This window comes from Giraffa tippelskirchi, chromosome 4 (genome assembly GCF_054371585.1).
Source record: "Giraffa tippelskirchi isolate mGirTip1 chromosome 4, T2T-mGirTip1v1.2.pri, whole genome shotgun sequence".
Taxonomy (NCBI): Eukaryota; Metazoa; Chordata; class Mammalia; order Artiodactyla; family Giraffidae; genus Giraffa; species Giraffa tippelskirchi.
The window spans coordinates 165,773,145-165,795,246 of NC_137278.1; the positions used below are offsets into that span (position 1 = coordinate 165,773,145).

Sequence of the window (22,102 nt, forward strand, 5' to 3'; positions counted from 1 at the left end):
CTTTCCTAGAGACAATCTTTTTCTGACTGATGAATGAAAACTGATAGTAACAGAATGTTACCTTTTTACAATGTACTATGTTAGAAAGATAATTATATAACAGGTAATTTTGTAACTTTATATAATACTACATTAAGAACTCCTACAAGTAAATAAGTAATGTACACATTTTAAAATGGATAAAAGAAAGAACAAGATGGAGGAGGAGGAGGTGGATGTGGAGTATATCTCTCTCCACAGATGCATCAGGAATACACCTTCAGACACAGAAGTTCATGCAGAACACCAGATGAGAGCAGACAGGACTACCTGACCAGCGTTAAAGAATATATAGAACCACGCAAAACTTGGTAGGACGAAGGAACTAGGGGGAAAACGGGAGTGTTAGTAGGACTGGACCTGCCCTCATTGGGTGGGGGAACTGAAGCAGGAGTCCGATCCCCACATCAGGGCAATTGTCTGAGTCAGAGGAGAAACATTTAAGGCTGTGAGTGAAACAGCTGATCTGTGGCAGCCTAAATGGAATGAGAATCAGACAGTCCTTGCCGCAGCCATACTTACCCCGGACAGGGATGTAGATTCCCTGGAAGGCGCAGTGGCTGGGAGCTGGAGTTTAGAGATTGTGGAGCAATTCCAGGGCAAGGGCTGCTGTTGAGTATGGAGAGACAGATCGAGGGGATGTGAGGGAGGAGACTGTGGTGGGAAATGCTTGTGGAGGGGAGCCAGGCAGCCATGGAAGCAAGGCGACACTGTTGAGTCATGCGTAAGGGATGGAGCCATCACCACAGCCTCTCTCTCCCCACATGCCAGCATCGGCAGCTGAACAATAGAGGCTGGCCCAACAAACGCCTGCCTGATGCACTGAACTACAGAATAGGATCCTGCCCAGGGTGCCCCTTTAAGTGCCTGACCGCGCAGATCTACAGAGTAGGACCTCAGTCACGGGGGTGCCCTCTATGTGCCTGATGAACTGAACAACAGAAAAAGACCCCAGGCAAGGGAGCCCCTCTAAGTGCATGAACAGGTGGAGCTACGGAGAAAGACTGGCCAAAGAGGCCTTCTGAGCACCAGCTACAAGAGGCTCAAAAAAAGACTAATAGGGCCGTAACTCCTGTGGCTGAGGCAGTCTGTGTCCCTGCACACTTGGCGCCACCAGGGTCCCTGCAAGCCAAGAAGCCATGCCACCTTCACGCTCAACTCTCACTGGGGCTGAGCTGCCACAGGCAAAAAAAGTCTTGCATCTATGTGCGCAAAGTCACTTCGGTAGTGTCTGACTCTTTGCGACCCTGTAGACTGTGGCCTGCCAGGCTTCTCCGTCAGAGAGGGCGGTTCTCCAGGCAAGAACACTGGAGCATATTGGCCAATACTGGTTGCCATACCCTTCTAGAGCACTATATTTCCTGCTGCCCTAGCCGCCAACTCTCCTGAGTATCTGGTACTGCCAGAACCCCTGCAACCCAAGCAGCTGCACCACCTCCACACCTGGCCCTCACAGGGGCAAACCCAAGTCGTCCAGGGCAGCCTCAGGAGCAAACCCCAGGGGATGACCCACATGCAGAGGTGGAAATAAAACCATAATTGAAACACAGGGGCAGTGAGACTAAGGAAGAAGACCCCAAACCTTCCCACCAGCTGTACAAGCTACAGATTAAATCCAGACAATCAACTAGGCAGACTCCGTGTCTATGGAATATACAAAAGGTCATTGAGAGCTCCCACAAAAGAAAACGCACTAATTCTGATAGCTGTGGATACTGGAGGCAAGAACACAGAGTAGGACCAGAATAGAATCTGAGCTGCCCCCACAACAGGTCCAGAAATCAGCATAGTGTTGGAGGGCATCCTAGGGTGGTGAGGTGGACTGTGACTCCCAGCGAGGGAAAGGACTCTGACAGCAGTGACTCAAGAAAAACATTCATTAAATTCTTATGTTTTGACTTGTTCTGTAGATTCTTTTGGATTTTTTTTTCCTTTCCCCCCCCTCTGTTGTAGCTGTCGATTTTATTGGCACTATGAAATCTAATTAAGCTTTTGAGCTTTTTTTTTTTCTCAGTCATATTTTTTATTGTTGTTATAAACCTCTGCCTCTACGTTGGGCTTTTGCAGTTCTGGGAAGTTTTCCTTTTTTTCCTTTTCTCTTTTTTATTTTTAACTTTTAAATCTATTATTATTTTTCTACATGTATTCCTTTGTTTGCATTTCCTACTGTTCTTTTCCCCTTGCAGCTAATCTTTAATGTATATAAATCTTCTTTATCTACCTCTATTAAACTTTACCTATCTATTCTTTCTTTCCTTTCCTCTCAACATATGTTAGTTTTATTTTCATTGCTTTATTCCCCAATTGGCATCTTGCTTTAGTTTTGTTTTCCAGTTTCTGCTTTAGTTAGTTTTATTCTGGTAGACACAATTTTTGGTTTCCTTTGTTTGCTGGGTCAATCTACTGTGCTTTATTTTTGTTGGACTGTTTTGAATTTGCTCATGGGTGTATATGTATATGTGTATATTCCATTATTTTAGTTGTTATTTGCCTGATTTTGTAACTGCCAGTTGTCTGGGGTTCATCTTTGGTTTCATGGTTTTGGATATTTATTTTAATCTCACTTAATGCCATAAGAAACCACTTGTGGAATCTTCATTCCTGATCAAAGATCAAGCCCTGAGCCATTGCAGTGGGAGCACTGAATCCAAGACCCTAGACCCTAGGGAGTATCAAATAGTGAGAGCTCACACAAAGGAAACCACTTGAATACAAGACCTGGCATCACCCAAACACCAGTAACACCCTGTGCAGGATGCCTCATCTAAATGACAAACAAGACAAAAATACAAATCCAATCATCGTCGGACAGGATTACCATCTGACTCAGCCTTGCCCATCAGAGGAAAAACAAAACAAAACAAACAAAAAACTCAGCACAAATCTCACCCTATATGAAGCTAACACAAACCACTGGAGCAAACTTAGGAGGGCAGAAACCAAAAGGAAGAAAGAATTCAACCTTGAAGCCTGGGAAAAGGAGACCTCAAACACAATAAGTTTTAAAAAAAATAGTGAAAAGGCAGAGAAATACTACATAAATGAAGGAACAAACTAGAAACACAGAAGTCCAAATCAATGAAGAAGAAATAGGCAAACTACCTGAAAAAGAATTTGGAATAATGATAGTAAAGATGATCAGAAATCTTGAAAACAAAATGGAGACAATGCAAGAATCAATTAACAAAGACCTAGAAGAATTAAAGAATAAACATGTAGAGGCAACACAATTGCTGAAATTAAAAATACTCTAGAAGGAATCAATAGCAGAATATCTGAAGCAGAAGAATGAATCAGTGAGCTGGAAGATAAAATGGTGGAAATAACATCTGAAGAGCAGAATAAAGTAAAAAGAATGGAAAGAACTGAGGATAGTCTCAGAGACCTCTGGGACAATATCAAATGCACCAACATTTGAATTATAAGGGTCCCAGAAGAAGAAGAAGAGAAAAAGAAAGGGTATGAGAAAATTTTTGAAGAGATTATAGTTGAAAATTTCCCCAACATGTAAAAGGAAATAGTCAATCAAGTCCAAGAGGTACAAAGAGTCCCATACAGGATAAACCCAAGGAGAAACACGCTAGTTCAGTTCAGTTCAGTTCAGTCGCTCAGTCGTGTCCGACTCTTTGTGACCCCGTGAATCGCAGCATGCCAGGCCTCCCTGTCCATCACCAACTCCCGGAGTCTACCCAAACCCATGTCCATCGAGTCAGTGATGCCATCCAGCCATCTCATCCTCTGTCGTCCCCTTCTCCTCCTGCCTACAATCCTTCCCAGCATTAGGGTCTTTTCCAATGAGTCAACCCTTCGCATGAGGTGCCCAAAGTATTGGAGTTTCAGCTTCAACATCAGTCCTTCCAATGAACACCCAGGACTGATCTCCTTTAGGATAGACTGGTTGGATCTCCTTGCAGTCCAAGGGACTCTCAAGAGTCTTCTCCAACACCACAGTTCAAAAGCATCAATTCTTCAGTGCTCAGCTTTCTTTACTGTCCAACTCTCTCACATCCACACATGACTACTGGAAAAACCAAAGCCTTGACTAGATGGACCACATGCTAATCAAACTAACAAAGACTAAACACAAAGAAAGAATATTAAAAGCAGCAAGGGAAAAACAACAAGTAACATACAAGGGAAACCCCATATGCTTAATAGCTGATCTTTCAGCAGAAACTCTGCAGGCCAGAAGGGAATGGCAGTATATATTTAAAGTACTGAAAGGGAAAAATCTACAACCAAGATTACTGTATCTGGCAAGAATCTCATTCAAAATTGATGGAGAAATAAAAAGCTTTTCAGACAAGCAAAAGTTAAGAGAATTCAGTACCACCAAACCAGCTTTACAACAAATGTTAAAGAGACTTGTACAGTCAAGAAATACAAGAGAAGAAAAAGGATCTACAAAATCAACCCCAAACAATTAAGAAAATGACAATAGGAACATATGTATCAATAATTACTTAGAATGTAAACGGGTTAAATGCTCCAACCAAAAGACACAGACAGGCTGAATGAATACAAAAACAAGACCCATATATATGCTGTCTACAAGACACCCACTTCAGACCTAAAGACACATATAGACTGAAAGTGAGAGGATGGAAAAATATATTCCATGTAAATGGGAAGTAAAAGAAAGCTGGAGTAGCAATCCTCATATCAGACAAAATAAACCTTAAAATAAAGTAGATTATAAGAGATAAAGAAGGACACCACATAATGATCAAGGGATCAATCCAAGAGGAAGACATAAGTGTAAATATCCATGCACCCAACATAGGAGCACCTCAATACATAAGACAAACACTAACAGACATAAAAGGAGAAATTGACAGTAATACAATAATAGTAGGAGACTTTAACACCCCACTCACAACATTGGACAGATCATCAAAACGTAAAATTAATAAGGAAACACAAGTCTTAAATGATACATAAGATGAGATGATCTCATTGATATCTTCAGTAGAGTCCATCTAAATACAGAAGAATCCACCTTCTTCTCAAGTGCACATGGAACATTTTTCAGGATAGACCACATCTTGGGTCACAAATCAAACCTCAGTAAATTTAAGAAAACTGAAATCATATCAAGCATCTTCTCTGACCACAACGCTATGAGACTAGATATTAATTACAAGAAAAAAAACTGTAAGAAACACAAATACATGGAGATTAAACAACACATTTCTAAATAACCAAAAGGTTACTGAAGAAATCAAATCAGAAGTAAAAAAATTTCTAGAAACAAATGACAATGAAAACATGACAACTCAAAACCTATGGGATGCAGCAAAAGCAGTTCTAAGCAGGAAGTTTATAACAATACAATCCTACTTCAAGAAACAAGAAGAACATCGAATAGACAACCTAACTTTACACCCAAAATAACTGGAATAAGAAGAACAAAAGAACCCCAAAATGAGTAGAATGAAAGAAATCATAAAGATCTGAGCAGAAATAAATGAAAAAGAAATGAAAGAAACAATAGTAAAGATTAATAAAACTAAAAGCTGGTTATTTGAGAAGATAAACAAATTGACAAACCTTTAGCCAGACTCATCAAGGAAAAAAGAGAGAAGAATCAAATCATCAAAATTAGAAATGAAAAAGAAGAGGTTACAACAGGCAATGCAGAAATGCAAAGGATTATAACAGACTATTATGAACAACTATATGGCAATAAAATGGATAACCTGGAAGAAATGGGCAGATTCTTAGAAAAGTTCCATCTCCCAAGACTGAACCAGAAAGAAATAGAAATTATGAACAACCCAATTACAAGGACTGAAATTGAGGCTGTGATCAAAAATCTCCCCCCCCCAAAAAAGCCCAGGACCAGATAGCTTCACAGGACAATTCTGTCAAACATTTAGAGAGGAGCTAATAGCTATCCCTCTAAAACTCTTTCAAAAAATTGCAGAGGAAGGAACACTTCCAAACTCATTCTATGAGACCACCATCACCCTGATACCAAAACCAGACAAAGACAACACAAAAAAAGAAAACTACAGGCCAATATCACTGACGAACATAGATGCAAAAATTCTCAACAAAATTTTAGCAAACAGAATTCAGCAACACATCAAAAAGCTCATACATCATGATCAAGTTGGGTTTATTCCAGGAATGCAAGGATTCTTCAATACATGCAAATCAATCAATGTGATACACCATATTAACAAATTGAAAGATAAAAACCATATGATCATCTCAATAGATGCAGAAAAAGCCTTTGACAAAATTCAGCACTCATTTATGATTAAAACTCATCAAAAAATGGGCATAGAAGGAACCTATCTCAACATAGTAAAGGCCCTATATGATAAGCCTATAGCAAACATTATTCTCAATGGTGAAAAACTGAAAGCATTGCCCCTAAGATCAGTAACAAGACAAGGGTGTTCACTTTCATCACTATTATTCAACCTAGTCCTGGAAGTCCTAGCTATAGCAATCAGAGAAAAAAAAGAAATAAAAGGAATCCAGATCAGAAAAGAAGTAAAGCTCTCACTGTTTGCAGATGACATGATACTGTACATAAAAAACCCTAAAGATAGTATCAGAAAATTACTAGAGCTCATCAGTGAATTTAGCAGAGTTGCAGGATACAAAATCAGTACACAGAAATCACTTGCATTTCTATATACTAACAATGAAAAATCAGAAAGAGAAATTAAGGAATCAATCCCATTCACCATTGCAACAAAATGAATTAAATATATAGGAATAAACTTACCTAAGGAGACAAAAGAACTGTATACAGAAAATTATAAGACACTGATGAAAGAAATCAAAGATGACATAAACAGATGGAGAGATATTCCATGTTCCTGGGTAGGAAGAATCAATATTGTGAAAATGACTACACTACCAAATGCAATCTACAGAGTCAATGCGATCCCTATCAAATTACCAATGGCATTTTTCACAGAACTAGAACAAAAAATTTCACAATTCATATGGAAACACAAAAGACCCTGAATAGCCAAAGCAGTCTTGAGAAAGAAGAATGAAGCTGGAGGAATCAACCTTCCTGACTTCAGATTATACTACAAAGCTACAGTCATCAGGACAGAATGGTACTGGCACAAAAACAGAAATATAGACCAATGGAACAAGATAGAAGGCCCAGAAATAAACCCATGCACCTATGGGTACCTTATTTTTGACAAAGGAGGCAAGAATGTACAATGGGACAAAGACAGCCTCTTTAATAAATGGTGCTTGGAAAACTGGACAGCTACAAGTAAAAGAATGAAATTAGAACACTTCCTAACACCATACACAAAGATGAACTCAAAATGGATTAAAGACCTAAATATAAGGCCAGAAACTACAAAACTCTTAGAGGAAAACATAGGCAGAACAGTCGATGACATAAATCAAAGCAAGATCCTCTATGATCCACCTCCTAGAGTAACGGAAATAAAAACAAAAGTAAACAACTGGGGCCTGATTAACTTAAAAGCTTTTTCACAGCAAAGGAAACTATAAGCAAGGTGAAAAGACAACTCTTAGAATGGGAGAAAATAATAGCAGATGAAACAACTGATAAAGGATTAATTTCCAAAATATACAAGCAGCTCATACAACTCAATGCCAAAAAAACAAACAACCCAATCAAAAAATGGGAAAAAGATCTAAACAAACATTTCTCCAAAGAAGACATACAGATGGCTAACAAACACATGAAAAGATGCTCAACATCACTCATTATTAGAGAAATGCAAATCAAAACCACAATGAGATATCACCTCACACGGGTCAGAATGGCCATCATCAAAAAGTCTACAAACAATAAATGCTGGACAGGGTGTGGAGAAAAGGGAATGCTCTTGTACTATTGGTGGGAATACAAACTGATACAGCCACTATAGAAGATGGTATGAAAATTCCTTAAAAAACTAGGAATAAAACCACCACATGACCCAGCAATCTCACTCCTAGGCATATACCCTGAGGAGACCAAAACTGAAAAAGACACATGTATCCCACTGTTCACTGCAGCACTATTTACAATAGCTAGAACATGGAAGCAACCTAGATGTCCATCAACAGATGAATGGATAAAGAAGTTGTGGTACATATCCACAATGGAATACTACTCAGCCATAAAAAGGTATGCATTTGAGTCAGTTCTGATGAGGTGAATGAACCTAGAACCTATTATACACAGTGAAGTGAGTCAGAAAGAGAAAGATAAATATCGTATTCTAACGCACATATATGGAATCTAGAAAAATGAAGAATTTATTTACAGGGTAGCAATGGAGAAACAGACATAGAGAAAAGACTTATGGACATGGGGAGAGAGGAAGAAAGGGTGAAATGTATGGAAAGAGTAACATGGAAACTTACATTACCATATGTAAAATAGATAGCCAACGGGAACTTCCTGTATGGCTCAAGAAACTCAAACAGGGGCTCTGTATCAACCTAGAAGGGTGGGATGGGGAGGGAGACAGGAGGGAGGTTCAAAAGGGAGGGGATATATGTATACCTATGGCTGATTCATGTTGAGGTTTGACAGAAGACAACAAAATTCTGCAAAGCAATTATCCTTCAATAAAATATAAATTAAAAAGAAAAAAAACCTTCAAAAAAATAGGTAAGATACAAAAAAGTAATTCATATAAGAAACATTCACAGAAAAGGTAAGAATGGCCAATAAACTTATGAAAAGAGGCTAAAACATTAATAGTAATTAATGTTAATTAAAATAGGACAACATTTTCCTATCTGGCAAAAATGAAAAAGATCAAGAACATCAAATGTTGATAAGGATATGGAAAAATGAAAGTATTTACATATTTCTGGAAGGACTACAAATTGGTACAAACTTTTTGAAAGGCAATTTGACAATACCTATAAAATTTTAAACACACACACCTGCTCTAATACCCAACAATCTCATTTTTAAAATCTATCTTATAAAAAAATTAGTATGAGTGTATAAAAGATAAATTTGTAAGGATATTTGTTATAGCACCAGCATAGGAGAATGAATAAGTAAATTTTGGTGTGTGTATGTATATATATATATATATATATATATATATATATATATACACACAATGAAAATATCAAGTACTCTTTTTAAAATGCTAAATATCCTTTTTACTAATTTAGAAACATGTCCAAGATACATTAATAAGCAGTGAAAATAAACTGAGAAAAATACATACGGCATTTAATTTTTATTAAAAAAACAAACTTCTGCACATATGCTTGTATATAAGCCCAGAAAAATCGTCTGCAAGTATATACAGCAAACTCTTAACAATGGTAACCTCCAGAGGGGAAGAGAGTTTTGATTTGGAGATGAGGAACAGGATTTTTTATCGTTTACTTAATACTCTGCACTGTTCGAGTTCATTTTAATAAGCACATATTATTTTTTATTTTTAAAACAGGGACATATTTAAATATATTGAGTTATTCATTTAGCTGATTTACCCTATTTGGGATTACTTGATATTTAATATTTTATGAAGAATTACTTTAGGGTCAGAATCAGACAATTCTCTTAGAATTTCTAAAGGAAAACAAACAAAAGATATCTAGAAAGAGCAGATTATCCACCAGAGTCTGCATGAGTTCATTTTAACTAAGGGATAAATTAAAACTAAAAATAATGTCTGAGATTAGTAACTGACACAAAGCACTTTAAACAACAAAGCCAGTGAAGTTAAACAAAGATGAAAACTCACCTGGACTATATCCAAAACCATGCCAGCTGAGACTGTTCCAAAGCCAGCTAACAAAAATGGCACAAGTATTTGCAGTGCCATGACACCACTGGATTCCTTTGGTAATTTCTGGCTTGTTTCCACAATGACATCTTCATCACCATCACTAGATACATCATCATTTTGTAACATGGCTGTAGTTTCTGAAGCCTCCCTCCCATCACAGTAATTGTAGTTGGCATAGTCATCATACTTTTGGCTACAGCTTGATGGCATGTGCCCACTGTTGCCATGAAAAGACTGCTCCGAGAAATTGTGATATTCCATGTGCTGTTCGGATCTATTACTGAAAGTCTGTGCTGCAGCTGATAACCCATCTTGCCAAATGCTATTTCCTTTTTTGTGCCTGTCTTCCTGGTTTTTCTGGTATATTACTGGAACCATACTCAGCAATAAGTTTAAAAACTTATCAGACTGAATTGTATTTAAACTTAAAGTCCAGTCCACAAAACCTCCTCCACTGCTTCGACCACCACTTGATTTATTAATAATAGATCTTCCTTTACTATTAGTCATATTGTCATTGCAAAAGACCCTGTTTGCCTTAGATCTCAAGCTTTGTGAACCAGAGCAGATGAATCAGAACCACACGAACGCTGGTGTAAATTAAGATGTTGACTTCATTGTGCAGAAAACACCGCTTCCACTAATAGAAGATGTTTAGAAGTTCCACAGAGGGACTGGATCTGGAAAAATAATTTTTAAAAGTCAGAATAACTATCTTGATACCTCATAGTTAAAGCTGTAAAATACACATGTTCTTAAATGAACCCCAAGGTACTGACATTATACTCTGTGGGCTTAACACATAACTGGTTTGTGCCATGCAACTGCTTTGGACGCACAAATGTAGCATACAGCTTTTTTTGATGGCCATGGCCTATTTTGGTTAAAAGTATTTATTTTTGCATACTTTATGTAATTAGTACCCATGTAATGTCTTCAAAGTGAAAGTTATTCAGTCATGTCCAACTCTTTGCGACTCCACGGACTGTATAGTTCATGGAATTCTCCAGGCCAGAATACTGGAGTGAGTAGCCTTTCTATTCTTCAGGAGATCTTCCCAACCCAGGGATCGAACCCAGGTCTCCCACATTGCAGGAGGATTCTTTACCAGCTGAGCCACAAGGGAAGCCCAAGAATACTGGAGGGGGTAGTCTATCCCTTCTCCAGCGAATCTTCCCAACCAGGAATCGAACTAGGGTCTCCTGCACTGCAGGCGGATTCTTTACCAACTGAACTATCAGGCTGCTGCTGCTGCTGCTAAGTCGCATCAGTCGTATCCGACTCTGTGTAACCCCATAGATGGCAGCCCACCAGGCTCCCCCATCCCTGGGATTCTCCAGGCAAGAACACTGGAGTCAGTTGCCATTTCCTTCTCCAATGCATGAAAGTGAAAAGTGAAAGTGAAGTCGCTCAGTCGTGACAGACTCCTTGCGACCCCATGGACTGTAGCCCACCAGGCTCCTCCATCCATGGGATTTCCCAGGCAAGAGTATTGGAGTGGGTTGCCATTGCCTTCTCCTGAACTATCAGGGAAGCCCTTCAAATGTCTTCAATGTCTCTGCAATTCTACAAAAGACAAATTTATTAAAGTAATGGCTTCCATTACTTATACTGAAGTCTCAGAATTAAACTGCTACCACCTGTTACATATGTCAGCACAACAAAGGTAAAGTATATGACATTACATTTTAAATATATTAAATAATATCTGTTACTTTATCTCCAACTTAACACAGTATACATTTTGCTATTAAAATATGAAGAAACAATGATAATGTTTGCCATGAAATTACTTGATAAATATCCTAAATAGTGTACATGGTATTTATTTCACAGGTAAAACTAGGTTGATGTCATATTTGTAGTTCTAACAAAAAAAAATCATTATAGTTCATTTAGGGATATTATAATGTTACCTAAGAAATAACCAAAATGAAAAGGGATTACAAAAAATCGCTTAATCCTATTTTACAAGCCAACCAAAAGAAAGTTTTTAATGCCCTTCTCAAAGTTAGCTCTGACCTTCAATCTCAGAGTAGGCTCCTGATTGGCTAGTCAGTGATAAGATTCTCTCTCTAAAGATCTTAAACTACAGACACATAGTGTAAGGTTTCAATCCTAAAGGAAATCAGTCCTGAATATTCATTGGAAGGACTGATGCTAAAGCTGAAACTCCAGTACTTTGGCCACTGATTCAAAGAACTGACTCATTGGAAAAGACCCTGATGCTGAGAAAGACTGAAAGCAGGAGGAGAAGGGGATGATAGAGCATGAGATGGTTGGATGGCATCAGCGACTCGATGGACATGAGTTTAAGCAAGCTCAGGGAGTTGGTGATGGACAGCGAAGCCTGGTGTGCTGCAGTCCATGGGGTCACAAAGAGTCGGATGCTGTTGAACAACTGAACTGAACTAAAGTGTAAGCTAGTTTGAGAGTGACAGACACTGAAGTTGTGAGGTCATATATCACCTGCCCAGGTAGAGAATCTGACTCTTTGGGCAGCTGCCACCAAGGTACAGAGGTTTTCAAAGTTATTAGAGTGGGCCTAAGGCTGCAGGTGTTTCTCAGGAACACCTATCTTACACTTCCAAGAGCATTCAAGATCAACTAATTGGCCCTGATTTGATAAGGGACAGATAGCCCCACTGCCTAACTGGACTGTTCACCCACCAAACTAGACTAAGAACTGTTGCTGCTATACTGCTGCTTTTAATGAAAACCATTCTGTTCTTCAATATTTGTTTTCAACTTCTTAGAATGCCAATCTCCTCTCTTTGGATAGAAAGATCAATGGCAACAAATGGCAAAGGGAAAAAAGAGAAGGGGCTATGTCATGTGAAAGTGGATGCTAGGGCCTGGTTCATCTACTTCATCATTCACTCACTTGCTTTCTCTTGTGATTACAGACGGGTCTGGGAATTCCTGCAAGGGAAAAGGCTCAACATGTAGATCCTAGGACTCCAGACCTACTGGCTCAGAATATGTTTGAGTCATAGAAATCTTTTTCTTTTTACACTCCCTAAGTGATCACAGTACAGACATTCTGTGGACTTGCAGAGAATCCAATGAGATGAAGTACTAGTTGCCATTTTTGCCACCGGCAGGTGGATCAGTATACAAAGTCAGTGTTTGAAGAAAATCAAATGAATGGAAACAATGTCCAGAATGAAGCAAAGAAGAAACCAAGCAATCCAGAGAGGAGGACAGAATGGCTCCTTGAGGACCTTCCATGTAAGAAGAGGCTCAGCTGTATGTACGAAACTTAGGAGATTGCCAGCAGCCTTACATGAGCCAGATTGAGTGCGTTTCTGTTCCTTAAACCAATTTGCCTCCTTTTAAATAGTGAGCATTTCACTGCCCCAAAGAGATCTCTAATCAAACAAAAAACGGAACAAACTTTTAAGACAGTCTATTCCACTAAAGGGCCAGTGATAGACATAGGCAATTTCTTCTTCCTCTTGAAGCAGAATTATAAAGTAATCAAACTGGAAATGCAGAGAAATGTAGATGACAGTATGTATATTACCATTCAGTCAGCATTCACCTCAAAATGCATGGTCAACTAACCCTAAATAGAAAAATGGAGGGAAGAGAAAAGGGTGGGGGGAGGAATTTTCCAGAAAGTTATCTCTCTTAGAATACCTGTAGGGCATGGCTAAGCACAGAGTCTACACTGAGTTGGCCAGCGGGATCCAGATGCATCCAGCTCACACACTTTTGCCCCTGGTATTCTTTCTCCAGGGAAGCTATGAAGAAGGTGAGATGGAGACACAGATATGCAACCGGGCCCAGTGGGCACAGACCAGACAGAACTTTGGGGTAAACTTAAAACAATGCCTCCTGGAAAAAGGAAGCCACAGATGTGGAGTCTCGTGCTAGATTTCAACCCCACTCCCTCCCCTCAGCCAAGCACCCTCATGCACTGTAGAACCTGCACAACTTTACACAACACACTGGGCAGTTGAGTGAAACAGAAAACCACGCTTAAAGGGCATAAAAAACACGTGCTTTTGCTGTTGTTTCCTCAGCATCTTTTCCCAATTTTTCAGCTTATAGTAGCTCCATTTCCCATGTGAAATCACACTTGCCTTGTCTATGAGGCTCTGGTATGCCCAGTAATCAAACTTCCCTGCCCTCCAGACCACATAATAACAACTGCCTGGGGCAGGCCTGATTCCTACCCTGGAATTTCACATACCTGTTGCCTTACTATTTCCTGAATGGCTGACAGATGCCAACAAAAGAGGCACTACTCCTTCTTCAAGGACTTTACCTTGTGGTGGAGAGGAAAAACAATCAGGTGACCAAATAAGTAAAGGAGATAATTTGTGATAAAGGCAATGAAGGAAAGAGTTGATGGAGCAAAGAGTGAATGACTTACAGGGCTACTTCAGAGGGGCAGGCCTCTGGAAGAGTGTTTTCTCAGGACTTCCCTGGTGGTCCAGTGGCTAAAACTCTGCATCTTCAATGCAGGGGCCTGGGTTCGATCCCTGGTCAGGGAACTAGATCCCACATGCTGCAACCAAAGATCCTGCATGCCGAAACTAAGACCCAGTGCAGCCAAATGAATAAATTAATTCTTTTAAAAAAGAGTGTTTTCTCACTTCCCCTTTGAATGAGATAATCCTGAGGTTTGTCACTATATTTTCATCCTCCAAAAGCCCCTTCCACCACCACCACCACCATTTACACTTGGAGGAAAGCTCATCCATCCACAGAAACAGAGAATCACAGCCAGGAGATGTTGAGAGGGTTCTGATAACACTACACAATTAGGATATCTCATTTATTTAAAGCCCATTCCATCCCAGTTCTTCCCAATTTTATGGGCCAATAAATCTCCATTGCTTAAGCTAGGCTAAATGGTGCTTCTGTCTTAACATCTGTTTGTAAAATAATGCAATTTGGAAGTACTAAGAATTATCTTGCTGCAAGTGCATACCATAGATCACATACCACAATCTTGCACTGAGGAAAATGTGCTCATTTTTATTTATCCTTCATTTTAGCCAGCGAATGAGTGATCAGTTAGTCTAATGCTTGCATACTGACAAGGTCTATAAAGGTCTATTACTTCCCTTAAAGACTTCTTGAATTTTCTTCCTTTAAAGAAGTCACTTAGAAACTCGTTGAATAATGACTACAATCAAATTACTTTGAAGCTGATTTAAAATGGGTAATGTACACATATGGCACTAAATAAAAAATCAGTTGGGTTGCTCTATATTGCTCTTCATCTATAAATTAATAAAAATTACTAAAAAATAAGTAAATAGAATTGGGCAAAGTTTCTCTAGTTTTAGGTGCTGTAAGTGAAAGAATATCAGTGGAGATATTTATGGGTCACAGGTTCAATCCCTGGGTTGGAAAGATCCCCTGAAGTAGGAAATGGCAACCCACTTCAGGATTCTTGCCCAGAAAACCCTATGAACAAAGGAGCCTGTGGGACCGTAGTCCCCCAGCCCCCCATCACTCTTTGTGATGGAATCACAAAGAGTCGGACACGACTGAGCAACTGAGCACAGGACACAGCTGCATCGGCATCACCTGGATTGTTATTAGAAATGCAGGATCTCAGTTCCCAAGCATAACCCAACCTACTGAATCACAACCTGTGCTTACAGTATTAATACCATCTCCACGTGCTTTGCTTCCCTGGCAGCTCAGTCAGTCAAGAATCTGCCAACAATTTGGAAGACCTGGGTTCAATTCTTGGGTTGGGAAGATCCCCTGGAGAAGGGCATGGCAACCCACTCACTCCAGTATTCTTGCCTAGAGAATTGCATGGACAGAGGAACCTGGCAGGCTACAGTCCATGGGTTCTCAAAGAGTCAGACACGACTGAACGACTAAAACACATACCATGTGCTTTATGTAAACATGGAAGCTTAAGAAGCACCTCCCTGAACATCCAAAAGAATTTGATTTATACACATTAGACTACAAATTAGATGTTGTCAGACTTTCAGATGTGAACGAAGACCTGAGTACTGGTAATACATACACCACCACTATTGGGAGTGGAAACTGTACAACCACTTTGGAAAACAATGTGGTCTGATCTATTAAAATTGAAGACACATACGTGCCACATTCCAACAATTCACACCAAAGTCCATACCCTGAAGCAACTCTTGCTTTGTACACAGAAGACACATAAAAGAATATCCTTACCAACATTTTCACATTAGCAAAAAAAGAGAAGAAAAAACTAGAATTAACACAACAAAAGATAAATTGTGGGATTTCACACAATGGAATCTATGAAGGAGGGGATTATAAGCAAGCACAAATTTCAAGAGAATGGTTACATTTGTAGAAGTAGTACAAAAACCACACAGGGAGCTCCAAAGGTAGTGGTTATATTTTTTAAGCTAGGTAGTAGATACCTGAATGTTTATTATTGTTCTTTACTTCAGTTCAGTTGCTCAGTTGTATCTGACTCTTTGCGACCCATGGACTGCAGCACACCAGGCTTCCCTGTCTATCACCAACTCCTGGAGCTTGCTCAAACTCATGTCCATCGAGTCGCTGATGGTATCCAACGATCTCATCCTCTATGGATCCCTTCTCCTGCCTTCAATCTTTCCCAGCATCAGGGGCTTTTCCAATGAGTCAGTTCTTAGAACCAGGTGGCCAAAGTACTGGAGTTTCAGCTTTAGCATCAGTCCTTCCAATGAATATTCAGGACTGATTTCCTTTAGGATGGACTGGGTGGATCTCCCTGCCGTCCAAGGAACTCTCAAGAGTCTTCTCCAACAACACAGTTCAAAAGCATCAATTCTTTGGCGCTCAGTTTTCTTTATAGTCCAACTCTCACATCCATTCATGACTAATGGAAAAACCATAGCTATGACGAGAAAGACCTTTGTTGGCAAGTAATGTCTCTACTTTTTAATATGCTGTCTAGGTTGGTCATAGTTTTTCTTCCAAGGAGCAAGCGTCTTTTAATTTCATGGCTACAGTCACCATCTGCAGTGATTTTGCAGCCACACAAAATAAAGTCTCACTGTTTCCACTGTTCCCCCATCTATTTGCGATTAAGTGATGGGACCGGATGCCATGATCTTAGTTTTCTGAATGTTGAGTTTTAAGCCAACTTTTTCACTTTCAACAAGAGGCTCTTTAGTTCATCTTCACTTTCTGCCATAAGGGTGGTGTCATGTGCATATCTGAGGTTATTGATATTTCTCCCAGCAATCTTGATTCCAGCTTGTGCTTCACCCAGCCTGGCATTTCTCATGATGTACTCTGCATATAAGTTAAATAAGCAAGGTGACAATATACAGCCTTGAGTCCTCCCTTCCCGATTTTGAACCAGTCTGTTGTTCCACGTCTGGTTCTAACTGTTGCTTCTTGACCTGCACACAGATTTCTCATCTCTTTCACAATTTTCCACAGTTTGTTGTGATCCACACAAAGGCTTTGGCATAGTCAGTAAAGCAGAAGTAGATGTTTTTCTGGAACTCTCTTGCTTTTTCAATGACCCAATAGATGTTGGCAATTTGATCTCTGGTTCCTCTGCCTTTTCTAAATCCAGCTTGAACATCTGGAAGTTCACGGTTCACACACTGTTGAAGCCTGGCTTGGAGAATTTTGAGCATTACTTTGCTAACATGTGATATGGGTGCAATAGTGCAGTACTTTGAACATTCTTTGGCATTGCCCTTCTTTGGGATTGGAAAGAAAACTGACCTTTTCCAGTCCTGTGGCCACTGCTGAGTTTTCCAAATTTGCTGACATATTGAGTGCAGCACTTTCACAGCATCATCTTTTAGGATTTGAAATAGTTCAACTGGAATTCTATCACCTCCACTAGCTTTGTTCATAGTGATGCTTCTTAAGGCCCACATGACTTCACATTCCAGGATGTCTGGCTCTAGGTGGATGATCACACCATCATAGTTATCTGGGTCATGAAGATCTTTTTTGTATAGTTCTTCTGTGTATTCTTGCACCTCTTCTCAATATCTTCTGCTTCTGTCAGGTCCATACCATTTCTGTCCTTTATTGTGCCCATCTTTGCATGAAATGTTCCCTTGGTATCTCTAATTTTCTTCAAGAGGCCTCTAGTCTTTCCCATTCTATTGTTTTCCTCTATTTCTTTGCATTGATCACTGAGGAAGGCTTTCTTATTTCTCCTTGCTATTCTTTGGAACTCTGCATTCAAATGGAACATTTTCATTATTCGGCATGCGTGCTTCAGTCTGAATGATACTGTGACAGATTTTATTACTCCCCATTATTGCTTCCCTCCTGTAAGAGGACTGTCATCTCTGCCTGTTGCCAAGTTACATGCAGGGAGTATGTGAAGATTACACTGCCTCATCTCTACTGACATCAGGTCTGGGCAGATGACTCAGGAAGCAACAACATCTACAAACAGAAGCAATTCAACTCTGCCCTCTTTTCCCTCTGAAATGGGAACGACATATCCTAGGTTCAGACTAGGTCCTGGGACAAAGGTAACACCCAGAGCTGCAGGTACTGAAGCTCATCTGAAGCAACCTACAGGCAACATGTAGGAGGAGAGAAAGAAAGTTTTGCTGCTGAAAGCCACCGAGGGTTCAGGATTGTTTACTACCACAGCAAGATTTAATGAAAACTAAACTCAAAAGCAGGCATCTTAAAAAAGAACCTAACCCACATATTCCCATCTATTTTAGCTTAATAGAGTCTCTCTGATATACTGAGCATGTAAGGATTCCATCTTTGGTTAAAGAGCTTTAAAACAGTGTTTTCCAAACATTTAGATCTCGTTAACCACATTTCCCCCCAAATTTTATCAAGTTAACAATGATTTTTCCTTTAAAATATAAGTGTACATTTTAACACCAAACAAGTAGAAAGGACAAACTCTTAGACTAAAAGCCTTTCCATTGAATACATTCAGATTTATTAAGAACTCACTCCTTGCTTCCTGTGGAAGCTCTGTCATGGGCCAACATTAATCAGGGAGTTGTGTTAGGGAACCACTGACTTAAAGGAAAACAAACTAATATCAGACAGTCCTGATTAATTCAACTACAGTTACAAAAAAACATAAATAAATAATGTTAAAATTGCTTGTTTTTAAAAGTTAAGAAAAAGAATTGTATGTGTGTTGATTTACTTAATCAGTATCTTGGAGAAAATCTGCCTATTGTGCTGGAGGAGGCAATCTGTTCCTTTGCAAAGGTTAAATAATACACTTAAAAAATTAGTCAGAGCAGTTGAGTTAGCAGACTTTTGTCACGCCTCATTACTAAGAAAGGCAATAAATGGAAGTGTAATACTTTATTTTCCCATTAGAACAACAAAACGATGAAAGCATTTAGTCAAAAATCTCAAAACTTGTCACAGCACTGTCACACACATATATTCACACACTAAATGACCTAGAAGTCAAGGCAGATTACGGTTATTATGTATTCTTAGTTTTGCCACTCTCCAAGTGTGCATTCTGCTTTTACTTCCTCTGAATATATGTATTCTACATCTCTGTTTGTTAGAAGATGCAGATATGCACCAAACAGGATGTATTTTGAGGTCAGTTAAGTCAGATTTCAGAAAGGTCATGCCAGACAAAATGAGACCTTAGCTGATGTTGTACAAATTTATTTTCTTATTTTATAAAAGTTTTTGGCACATTCTTTTCAATGATACCCAGTAAGTACTGACTTGTTTCACTGGATAGCAGGTTCACAAAGAAGGATTATGTCTATTTATAATAATTTGCTTTTTTGCAGCACCCAAACAGCAGGCTGCCGTTATGGCTGATCCGTTTTCGTCCACTATTTCCATTTAAAGAATAAAACCTATGTAAACATAAATCCTCATTAATTTCAATGATTACTATTTCCACTTAAGCAAAAACTATTTTTAAAAGTCTCAATAGTCTTTTTGATACCCAGTTTGGTCACTTGAATTCCTTAGCTTCTCCATTTCTTATTCCCAAACTCTGTTTTCCTGAAGAATCACTTTTCTCAGCATCAAATCACTTTTCTCAGCACATATCTCGCACAGCTCTTAACCAATCCCCACTTTGGTTTTCTCATGTTCACTCTGACTCCAGCTTTCTGCTGTCCTGCCAAACCCTTCTTCCTGGAAAACACATCAGAACCCACAAGGTCACCCTAGTCCCAAGCATGGAGATCACAGCCTTGACTACTAAATCACACTGAAGAGCTCTATTCCCCATTTAAGCTAGTCCAACAGCTACCACTAAAATCATATCTCATTAAAAATTTTTTTTTTCTTTTGGCAGTGCTAGCAGCTTGCAGGATCTTGTTTATGGACTAGGGATCAAATCCAGGCCCCCTGCATTAGGGGTGTGGAGTCTTAACCACTGGACTGCCAGGAAAGACCCATCATTTCTCATTTTAAACTCTTTGACTTCACTATTTGCATCCACAGGGCTCCCTACATGCTGATTTTGGGTTCCTAATTGTTTCAAACTGACTCACTGTTTTCTACTCAATTTCTTAAATCAGCTAAATTATTATCTCTTATTCTTCTTTAAGCTTCCTCTATTCAACCAAATTTATTTTATTCAGTTGTCCCTATACTTTCTACCAACTGTTCCTAATGTTCTGGAACTTTGGCCTCATTCAAAAGGTCACCATAAAAATTGACCACCTCAGAGAAATCTACCTAAATTAATGTAGAGTTCAGGGTACAGAGAGGAAAAAAACATAGTCAAAATTAAATGCCCAAAACAGTGAGCAATCGTCCTATCATGTACCGTTTTAAAAGAATTTTTAAAAAATAAAAGGTGTCCATTTGGTCTCCCATTGCCAATTCCTACAGGGCAAAGAGAATATCTTCTTTTTCTGATGATACTTGCTATATCACTTGACCCTCAAAACTTAAAAATCAATATGGCAATGAAAAAGAAATCTCCACAACTCCAAATGTACCAATATTACAGAGGTATATATAATTCATAGTATCCAGTTGGTTTTTCCAGTAGTCACGTATGGATGTGAGAGTTGGACAATAAAAGAAGGCTGAGCACCAAAGAATCGATGCTTTCAAATTGTGGTGTTGGAGAAAATTCTTGAGATTCCCTTGGACAGCAAGGAGATCAAACCAGGCAGTCCTAAAGGAAATGAACCCTGAATATTCACTGGAAGGACTGATGCTGAAGCTGAAGCTTCAATACTTTGGCCACCTGATGCAAAGAACTGACTCACTGGAAAAGACCCAGATGTTGGGAAAGACTGAAGGCGGAAGGAGAAGGGGATGACAGAGGATGAAATGGTTGGATGGCGTCACTGACTCAATGGACAGAGTTGGAGCAAACTCTGGGAGACAGTGAAGGACATCGAAGCCTGGCGTGCTCCAGTCCATGGTGCTGCAAAAAGTCAGGCACAACCTATGCAGGGAACCACACAACTAGGAAAAAAAAAGTATGGATTTTTTTTTTTGCCCATTTCCTGTAGTTAACCAAGGAAAAGGAACACCCCCAAGGCAATGATTATAAACAACAAAGGTGCATCCAGTCAGTAACCATCCCACAAACTCCATGTGGTTTAAGTCTCAAACTGGTCCAAACAACAGCAATCCACGTTATCTTATCTCACAATTTCTATCAATGTTCAGGGCATTTAAAGTACTTGGAAATTGAAATATAAAACATTCTACCTCACAAATACTGTCCTCCCTGATGAAAAGGCTCACCTCTAAAGTAGAATGAAGTATCTCTCCCCAACTCCTTTTTTGTTTTGGCTCAAATGCACATAGTTAGCTCCTAAAAAAAAAAAAAAGATTTTTTGGATTTAAACTGGAAACTGTCTACTTAAAGTGAATTCAAGCATTCACACAGGTTTCATTTATGTAATAGGTAGTGATGTCAAACTTTATTGATCTGGCGGTCCTGATAGTCTGTAACAAACACAAAAGCTTGAGAAATCATGGGAATGATTCAGCTCCTGCTATCCAAAAGCTAGCTGATTCCATAAAACAATCAGTCATTCTAAGGCTACCCACAGATAGAAAAAAGTAACAGTCTAAGTTTCTACAGGCCTAAAAGACAGCTAAACATTTGTAAAGAATTTGAGTCCAGAGAAACAATCAGTGGGTATAATAAATCCTCAATACACCTCAAATAATTTTTCGAAGGAAACGAGACCCAGACAACCGATTTTGTTTTCAGAATCACAACCCTCAATCCCACTTTTAAAAAAAGTCACTTTTAAAAGAATGCTTTATTTGGAAGAAGGATACATCAAAGACAAGCCAATGAATCAACTAAAACAAAATCCACAGTTGAACCATTTCTGCTTATTGAGAAAATGTTGACAGAATAAATAGAGTGTGCA

General features: G+C 39.1%; 1 protein-coding gene across 15 annotated transcripts in view; it reads right to left on the bottom strand.

Moving 5' to 3' along the window:
- SLC41A2 (solute carrier family 41 member 2) overlaps positions 1–22,102 on the bottom strand; it is a 156,861-nt gene that overhangs the window by 93,393 nt on the left and 41,366 nt on the right. For 8 of the 15 annotated variants that reach the window (XR_014083500.1, XR_014083503.1, XR_014083502.1 and 5 more), the window contains 2 exons: positions 21,462–21,531; positions 9,756–10,480 (listed from right to left, as the gene is read on the bottom strand). The exons of 1 other annotated variant lie outside the window; for it this stretch is intronic. Coding sequence is in view for 9 of the 14 variants with exons in the window: in XM_081595668.1 (XP_081451794.1) it covers positions 9,756–10,310 (555 nt within the window). In the remaining 5 variants the exon portion in view is untranslated. The remainder of the gene's footprint in view (positions 1–9,755; positions 10,481–21,461; positions 21,532–22,102) is intronic. 6 more of the 15 variants (XR_014083504.1, XR_014083501.1, XM_081595671.1 and 3 more) reach the window with 1 other exon arrangement.